The sequence below is a fragment of the Myotis brandtii genome, unplaced genomic scaffold (genome assembly GCF_000412655.1).
Source record: "Myotis brandtii unplaced genomic scaffold, ASM41265v1 scaffold247, whole genome shotgun sequence".
In the NCBI taxonomy this organism is placed as follows: domain Eukaryota; kingdom Metazoa; phylum Chordata; class Mammalia; order Chiroptera; family Vespertilionidae; genus Myotis; species Myotis brandtii.
Genome location: NW_005359352.1, coordinates 931,796 through 941,085, shown reverse-complemented (window position 1 = coordinate 941,085; position 9,290 = coordinate 931,796). Strand labels below are relative to the sequence as shown.

At 52.1% G+C, this 9,290-nt stretch overlaps 2 protein-coding genes across 2 annotated transcripts in view; both read left to right on the top strand.

Moving 5' to 3' along the window:
* TAF1B (TATA box binding protein (TBP)-associated factor, RNA polymerase I, B, 63kDa) overlaps positions 1-1,143 on the top strand; it is a 39,938-nt gene extending 38,795 nt beyond the window's left edge. The window contains exon 16 of the mRNA XM_014540534.1: positions 1,034-1,143. Within this exon, the coding sequence (XP_014396020.1) occupies positions 1,034-1,050 (17 nt within the window). The 3' untranslated portion in view covers positions 1,051-1,143. The remainder of the gene's footprint in view (positions 1-1,033) is intronic.
* Positions 1,144-8,971: 7,828 nt separating this feature from the next.
* Positions 8,972-9,290, top strand: part of GRHL1 (grainyhead-like transcription factor 1) — a 38,580-nt gene continuing 38,261 nt past the window's right edge. Inside the window, exon 1 of the mRNA XM_005867237.2 lies at positions 8,972-9,124. Within this exon, the coding sequence (XP_005867299.2) occupies positions 8,972-9,124 (153 nt within the window). The remainder of the gene's footprint in view (positions 9,125-9,290) is intronic.

Genomic DNA, 9,290 nt, shown 5'->3' with positions numbered 1-9,290 from the left:
GTTAGAGACATCAATGAGTGAGAAACATCGATCAGCTGCCTCCTGCACACTCCCCACTGGGGATGTGCCTGCAGCCAAGGTACATGCCCTTGACCGGAATCGAACCTGGGACCCTTCAGTCCGTAGGCCGACGCTCTATCCACTGAGCCAAACCGGTTAGGGCAAAATATATATTTTTAAAGCAAAGCCATAGTACCATGACCAGACATAAAATAAACTAATAATAATTCCTTCATATTATCAAACATGCAGTCACTTTTAGATTTTCCCGATTGTCGTGTACTTTTTTAAATAACCCAGAATCCAAATGAGATCTATACGTTGCATGTGGCTGAGATATCCCTTAAGGGGTTTAGTTGGTAAATTCCTCCTTTATCTCCTCTGTCCCCTTGCGTTTTACTGGCTGAGTAATACAGTCATGAGTTCTGCACAACTTCCCGCACCATATAGATGGTGTCACGGTCCCGTGTCCCCGGATTGCCCGCCTCGGGACAGAGTTAGAGACTGCGATTTGAATGAGAGATTTGGTGGTAGGTAGAGGTTTTATTAGATGCAGGATCTGCTACTTTAGAATAAGTGGAGTTGCTGTGTAGACGCTTCCTGTGATACGCACAGGACTGGAGGCTACCTCATCAAGTCTGTGCCTTAGTTTGGGTGGGAGTGGGGGAGTATTTGCTTTCTTTTGTTTGTTTTAAAAATGGGTCCAGAATCTCTCCCTTCTGCTTTGTTTACCTTGATCCTGGTAAGAAGTGGGGGATCCTGGGAAGGAGTGGCAGAGCCCCGACCCGGAGCTGGAAGAGCTGGCTCCAGTACCGCCTGTGTCCCTGGCATGAGGCCAGGGGCAGGGCCACAGTTCTTCCCTTTGTAAAATTAAGGAGTTCTACCAAATTGTTCTAAGTTTCCTTTCAACTCAGATGACTATTTTAAGCCTAAACATACCTACTTGTTCAGTTATTTGGGAGCTGTTCAGGGGGTAGAGGCATGCTTTCCAGGTGGCCATGGAAAGATAACATCTTCCTTTGCTTCCTTCCAGCTACTGTAAACATGTGACAACCTATGAAGAATCCAATTTCTCACTGACTTACCAGTTTATAATCAATCTCTTCTCCTTCCTGCTAAGAATAAAGACCTACTCCCTCCACGAAGAAGTGAGCTTAATTGAAAAGAGACTTTTTAAAACAAAATACAGTACAGCAAAAACGAAATCTTCAAGATCCAGGAAAGTGAGAAAATGAGAAAAATAAAATAGAAACTTCCTAGGGAAAATATTTTAATAGTGACAATAATGTCAAATTGTAATGTAACATTCCAGAGAAGTGTGGAAAATATAATTTTTTTGGCCTATATATCCATACATAGATATGCATACCTATAGTACATCTATGTGTCGATTGTGCTTATGAAGTGTATATAAATGAGCTTTGAGTTTATTTTTTTAATTAAAAATATTTTTGAGAAAATTAAAAAGCAATGTTACATAAATGGTATCCAGATATTTCTATTCATTGTATTTGAGAGCTAAATTTGCTTTTTAAGCTAGATCACTTCCTTACTCTCTATGTCCCAAAGGAAATCCCAGATGGGTCAAAGGTCACAACATTCTTATCCTTTATAAGTGTTAGGAGAAAACAAGTCCGAAGGCTTTGGTGATCTTGGGACAGTGAAGGACTTTCTAAGCCTGAAAACCAGAGGCAGAAGGCAAGATTGATCATGTGACTACAGTCAAAGGCAAGTGGGAAACTGGGAAGAGAAATTGGTAGCGTTTGAAGGAATGATTTCCTGAATGGATCAATAATCCTTTTAAAGCACTAGCTGTGTGACAGGCTGAGCAGGAGATATGAAAAGATCGCCTTTTGAAAAGAGGTAACACAAAGCCCAAGACAGAGACCTTGACTGGAAGCCCAGCCTCACGCCTGCTCCAGAGACACGCTACCTGACGGCCATGTCCTTTCAGGGCTGCTCAGACGTACTCGCCACTAGACTTGCGATCTTTGCTGATTTGGGTGGAATCTCTTTTACGAACAAATCTCATTTATCTTTTTTATTTTTATTTATTTTTTATTTATTAAGATATTACATATGTGTCCTTATCCCCACGTTACCCCCTATCCCCCCGCTCATGCCCTCACCCCCCTGTTGTCCGTGTCCATTGGTTAGGCCTTCATTTATCTTTTTAAATTGAATTCCATGCCACTGCAGTGAAACATAATTGTCCCACTGCGGTGAGATTTCACATGGTCAGACCCAGTAACTATTGTAAGAGCGCGAAGCCAGAGGCTTCTGGGGCTGGAAACAGGCAGAGATCCTTGGGGGGAAAGAGAGTCTTTACATGTTTCAGGTCTCTCAGTGGTTCATCTCAGCTCAGAGCCATGCAAATGTAGCAGGTATGTGCAGGTATGTGCAGAAGTCGAGTTAAATGGCATGGTTTTAGTGGGCTTAGCATCAAATTTGGATCATCTGAACATCACGTGAAACAGTTATTACACACCTGTCTTGTACTGAATATTTTACGTTTTCTCATTTAATATAACTAGAGAAATCTATCTACAACTGTAGCAATTAAAGGTTTAGGCACAGTAGGTTAAAACAAAAGCTTCTAAATTTTTTAATTAAAAAAGTAAATCAGTGAATGTACAATGAGAGTCTATTCCCATGAGAATACAGAACATTGGCCCCAAAGCCTCATTAATCTACCGGGATATCTCATACATTTTGAACATAGTTTTCTTGTGTGTGGGTTTTTTTCCCCTCTTAATCCTTAAAAAAATAAAAAAGCGGGTTTCTTTAGGCAGTTTGAGAGTCTGTGTTAGACTTAAATGCACAGGGCGTGTCTTCCCCCTGCCAGCTCTGGCTCCTGGCCCAGCAGGTCAGGCAGCAGGATTACGGGGATGTAATGATGGCTAACAGGGCGCTGAGCCAGGGCGCCTTATCTCACCAGAGGGGGTGGCAGGCCTGTCATTGCCACACAGAAGGGGAGCCTTTTAACGCCCAAAGAAAGGAGGCGAGCCCAGGGCTGGGGGTGTCTACAGGTCTGTGTTATCTTTGGGTGTTTTTTTCTTCCATTGGCACAAAGCCACCTAAGAAGAAGGGAAAAAACCAGCATTAATCTGCCCTGCACATCTTTCCACAGAAGGACGCTGTGCTTAGAGGAGGAGGAGCACTCTTCCTGGGTCTCAGGAACCCTGAGCATTTGCCCAGTGTGGCCGCGGAGAGTGTGAGCTGCTCTGTGTTCCGCAGGCACAGAAAGGGCGTGTGTCCCGGGTCGCAGCCGACTTCCTCCGTTTAGATGCCTCTGCGTTCCTGAGAGCTGAGTAAATCCACGCAGCATGAAGTCCTCACAGAATGTTTTCCAAGAAGCTCAGCTTCCGTTGCCCGTGTTGTGCCCTGTGAAGTGTTTAGGGCAAAGCGATGCCAGTGCCAGGCTTGCCCACAATGCGCGGGCGTGAGGAGCCGGGAAGGGTTCCTTTATGGACTAGAGGTTCGGGACCTGGGCTTGCAGCCCGCGCAGCCCTCTTCCTCCGCAGCACTGTTTGCTTCTGGAACAACTCCTGCATGTTGGGTGGACAGTTGTATTGAACTGGGTGACTCCCAGATATTCCCAAAGGAATGTTTAAGTTAAAATATCACTTAAATGTAATTACCTTTTGTCACCATTGCCATCCACAGTAATTCAGATTAAGGTAAACATTACCTACAATGAAAAAGGTAGTCTCTGAATTTTAAAACTCTCAAGGTGAAAAGTAGAAAAAAAATGTTTTTGACCATGTCAGAGGTTCAGGAAACATTATAAACCATGTTTACTTCTGTGTACCTTTCCCCCCTTAGCAATTCACACCAGAATGAAAGTCTCCGGGGAAAGTCCTCTGCTTGGCCCCTGGACAGTCCCCCTCCTGGGGCCGGGGCGGGGCCGCCTCCCACTGCCCTGGGCTGTCAGTCCTGCCAAAGGCAGTGCCCCCACCCACCCCTGTCCCGCCTCACCATCTACCCACAGTGTCTCCAGGGCCTGCGTCAGAGTCGGGGCTGCCCCCCCCCCCTGCCCCGTAACACTGTGCCGGGCCCCTCCTCACCCAGGCTTGAGGATCAGAGTGGGTGTGGTGGCCTCAGACCACACAGCACCCCCACTCCCAGCCCCAGGCAAGAGGGAGGGGCTGCCGGGGGTGTCTCCCTGCAATCTTCATCTGCAATCTTCATTCCTCAGCACCCACCTCCCGTTTCCTGTGGACGACCTACGACCTACAATTGTGTCTGTTTTCCCAACTCCAGCAAGGCTTTGAGACTGGGGGCCGCCATCCAACCGAAGGTCAACGAATATCTTTGATGATAGCGATGACGATAAAAAGGGAGAAATTACAAAAGGCTTCCTACTCATCAGTTGCTGCTGGGCAGTGAAGGAACTAACTTAATGCATGAACTCAGTTGTCTGCCTTCCAAATGGTGGTGGTGGGTCAAACAGGAGCGCTTTCAGACTGAAGGGGGAAATGGGCATCACGTGTGGCCCTGCATGCCCACGGGCTCCCCAAATACCCGCACAGCGCTTACGTCAGCACTGTGCTGAGCAGTGGACGCCTCGCCTTTTCCCCTACGACATGGTCTCTGTCATTTCACAGACAAGGAGCAGCCGGTCTGTGCCAGGCAGCCCCGCTCCAGCATCTGGTGCCCACCCGTGTCCAGCCTCGGAGACCTCAGCCCCGGCCATGCCAGGCTGGAATGGAAGGACCCCAGTGCCACTCACTCCAAAGGAGGAAACATTAGCACCTATGGCTGGAGTATATCCCCACCCCCCAAACCCCCACCCCAAACCTCTCATCACAGCACCGTGGCCCAATCACCCACCGCCAGCCCCTCCCTATCTGTCACCCCAGCAGCTCATCCGTCATTCACCTCCCAAGCGGCTCCAGTCCTCCGTAGACAGACACTGCCCAGCTCCGCCCTCAGCATGTGGCTCCTGTGGGCGGCAAGAGTGCTCTCCTTTCTAAGACTGTCATTCCTCTACCAGTAGTTTCCCCAAATAGATCTGCTAACACTGTGAGCCCCAAGTCCTACAGCCAATGGCTTGGCGGGCAGGGGGCGGGGGTCCATTAGATTGTCCCCTCCTTGCCCTGCTCCCTCGATCTCAGGCAAGGGGGCTCCTGAACAAGCAGGGATGTCTCAACCGCAGGGCCTTGGCCTTGCTGTGCTCTCTGTGGGAGATGGCCTCCCCCTTCTCAGGAGCCCATATTCTCCCGTGACCCGGCCGGAACGCCGTCCCCTCCCCCCCCACCCCACCCCACCTCGGCCCCGGGCAGAGCCCGTCCTTCCCAAAGCACAAGGCACACACCGCCCCTGGGGCCTGGCAATACGTGTGTGACGTCCTTGGCCTCCGGGTCAACAACGTGATCGCTGGGCCACGATTCAGTTGTGTATGTGCACCCGAGGGCTGGGTGGGGGATTCGGAGGCTGAGAAACAGGAGACCTTAGGACCGAGATAGACGATATAGGCGGCATTTCCCGCACGGGTCTGTAGCAATGAGGCTGGTTCATTTGCACTCGCCACCCGAAGCTCAGGCTCACGGGAGAGCGTGCGGGACAGCCGTGCGTTCAGCGAGGTGCCTTACGTTCGCTTTGCTTCAGAAACTCAGACACGTGCTAAGCAGCATCTTTTGTGTGTTTTGCCTGGTCCCCCAGCTACATGTTACCAGATCTCCAGCCTGGCCAGCCTGGCTAAGTGGTTGAGCATCGCCCTATGAACTCTCTCCCTCTCCCTTCCTCTCTGAAATCAACAAAAAATATATTTTTTAAAAAAAGGTTTCCAGTCTCAGAGTTAGTGTCTCCGCTGCTGATCCCACCGAGTGGCCCCGGAGCAGAGTCCCTTGGGGCGTGGGGCTGCCTTGAGGAGCTTTTAGTGAAAGGACGGAAGGATGCTCACCCGCCTCCCGCTTCCAGAGGATCCCAGCGGTACCCGTGCCCACGAGAGCGAGCGTTCCAGACCAGGCACAACCAGTCCTGCCCTTCGCGGGAAGCCAGCCCCATGGGAAGGCCGATCCCCCTCCCTGTCTCTCCGCTGCAGAATCCTCCGGATTTGTCCCTGCCTCCTGTCGAACTGCCAGCTTTTCTCTGAACAGTGGTCACCAACAGGAGTAACTCGAAACATGCAAAAGCGAGTCCAAAAGCACTCGGATTTCAAGCAAAGGAAACCCAGCTGGCGAAGGATCGCTACAGTGAAATGTAGGTTCGGGGAGGGACTTAACCCTGGTCACTGGTTTCCCACCTACAAAGTGAGGGTAACATCTCAGCGATTTTAAATGGATATTATTTTATTTTTAAAATATATTTTTATTGATCTCAGGAAGGGAGAAGGAGAGAGAGAGAGAGAAACATCAATGATGAGAGAGAATCATGGATCGGCTGCCTCCTGCACACCCCTCACTGGGGATCGAGCCCACAACCCGGGCATGTACCCTGACTCAATCGAACCGTGACCTCCTGGTTCATAGGTCGACGCTCAACCACGGAGCCACGCCAGTCAGGCTCAAAGGGTTGTTTTGAGAATCTAGTGAGCTCAGGTATGCGACCACTTTGCACATTGAACACTGCGGAAGGAAGACTGATGTCATCACCATCCTGAATAGCAGTTATCGATCCTCTATAATGTGCTTATGCCTGTGCCAGGTTACGAGTGATTTTTTTGAAGGAGATGCAGTTTCTGTCCCTCATTGTAAGAAGAAACAGGGCAGTGAGACATTTAATATTGATTGAGCCCCAGTAGGTCTGGCATTGTTTGAGACCCTTCAGGAAACAACAGAACTAACAACACGGTGGGTGATAGGAGTCGTGACCCCACAGTCCCCAGTTGAGGAAACGAGGCTCAGACGTTAAGTAGCTTCTTGAGTCAGAGCTTCGAGGAGGGTGGGGTGCCACACTCTCCCCTCCACACCCACGTCTCCCGAGTGGAGGCTTTCGGCTCACAACAGGCGCTGACAGACAGCGAGAGACTCGCCGGCTCCAGTGAGCCGGGTGGGACGGACTCTCGGATGCCAGGCGTGCAGGCTCGCCATTGTGCCGCAGCCGGAGGAACTGGCCAGGGCTCCTGTCTCCTCTGAGGACGGAGGTCCCCTGTGGAGTGTCGTGGTGCCCCGCACTGTGTGCCCGCCACTGCATCCTCTCAGTCAATGCCATGAAATGTGGCACTGGTTTCCTCGTCGTACAGATGACACTCTGAGGACTGGCAGAGAGGCAGACGGCCTAACGTAAAAGCAGGCGGATCTGAGGCTCGAATCCAGGTCTGATGGACCTAAAGTCACCCCTGAACTGAGTTAGCTGACAGGTAGAACCCCTTGGGAAGAGTGGCTGAATAAGGCAGGCTGGGTGCTGGAGGGCCACTCCCAGGGGATGACAAGGGTCCCGGGAGGAGAAGGCATGGAGGTGGGCCTTGTGAGAAGACGCGGGAGTGGGGTGGGGAGGGGAGAGAAGGATGGTGTGGCCGCCGGGGCCTGAGATCGCAGGGTGTGCTCGGGGGAACATGGGGACGGGGCCCAGGGCACTGGGGGCTTTTGACTGGGACATACATTTAGAAATATATGTTGGGGTCAAGTGGAGAAGGAAATAGATCACTTAAGAATATAATTTACTTAAACAAAAAACAGTGACTAAGAAAGAACAGGCCCCATGCTCTGCGACGTGTCCAGGCGGAGGGGCAGAAACTGCGAACGGCAGGAGGGGGCAGTCAGAGGTGTCCGTGGTCCCCAGGGGCCCGGAGCACCGGGACAGGAAGCTGCCGGGAGCAGATGGGCGGTGGCTGGAGCTGAACAAAGGCCCCGCGGCCTCCGTGTTGCTAAATCCTCATCTTACTTGACCCCTGGCTGCGTGTGACCCGCCGACCACACCGCCCTCCGGTCTCATTTCTTCTCTCGGCTCCCATTTCCTCCTGCTGCGGCGATTCCCCCTCCACCTCCTCCTCCTCTCCAGCCTGCGTTGGGGGTGTTGGTCCTGCTTTCTTCCCCCTTGGCTGTGGAGACTCATCCCGTCGCAGGCTTCCAGCACCTTCTCTGCACGGATGCCTCCCGGTGTCCACGCAGCCCAGACCTCTTCCCTGGATTCCAGATCAGTCAACTGTCTGCTGGTACAGCCCCTGGGATTTCTAATAAAAAAAAACCTTGAGCTTATACACAATATGGAACCCCGACCTCCCAGACCCACGCCTACAGCCGTCCCCATCTCCTGACAGCCAAGCACCCCCTGCTTCCAGCGGAACCCCTTGTCGCGTCCTGGACTCTTGTTTTCCTCACACCCCACACCCAGTTTTCCGGATGCCTTGTGGGTGCCGCCTTCAGTGTAGACCCAGAATCTGACCTCTCTCACCGTGGCTGGTGGTTTCCCTGTTCCCACCTCTGTCCCCCCACCACCCAGCAACCAGGTTATTTAAAGACATGAGCGAGCTCTAGCGGGTTTGCTCAGTGGATAGAGCGTCGGCCTGCGGACGGAAGGGTCCTGTGTTCGATTCCAGTCAGGAGCACGTGCCCAGGTTGTGGCTCGATCCCCAATATGGGGTGTGCAGGAGGCAGCCGATCAATGATTCTCTCTCATCGTTGATGTTTCTATATCCCTCTCCCTACCTCTCTGATCAATAAAAATATATTTTTTTAAAAAAGACATGAGACCACAGCACTGCCTGAATCCAAACCCTCCAATGCACCCCCACCTCTCAGCAAAAACCCAAGTCCGTACAGAGGCCTACGCGCCCCTTTCCTGCTGCTCTGCCCCCTGCAGCCACGCTGGTCCCTGCTCTTCGTGCTCCACCTTCTGCAAAGCTGTGCCCCCCTGCCTGCCCCCCCCATCTCCTTGAAGGCCTCCCTCCCTCAATCTCACCCGACTCCACCCTGCTCCTCAGCTCCCTGCTCCGCTGTCTGACCTCCCACTTTCTAACACACCATTAACTTTCCATCATTATTATTGTTTTAAGGTCTGTTCCCGCGGGGAGGATGCTGGGAGAAGCATGGATGTTGTCCATTCACTGGCTGACCCCCAGCATCTAGATCAGCGCCCGGCATACGGGCCTCACAGTAAACGTCTGTTGGATGAATGGGCAGGGCTCACCCGCAGGAAGGACAGCTGGGCCTGGGCAGGTGGGAATGAATGGAGGCAGGGGGTGAGGGTGACCCGCAACAGGATTGCCGGAGGGCGAGGGCAGGACGGACGGACGGACAGACGGAAGGAGCTGAGGAAGGAGCACTGGAGGGAGGGGCTCGCAGGGAGGGGAGCGGAGGCCCAGGCCCCCAGGGCGCAGAGGGAGGCGGGCAGAGTTGGCAGTGGGA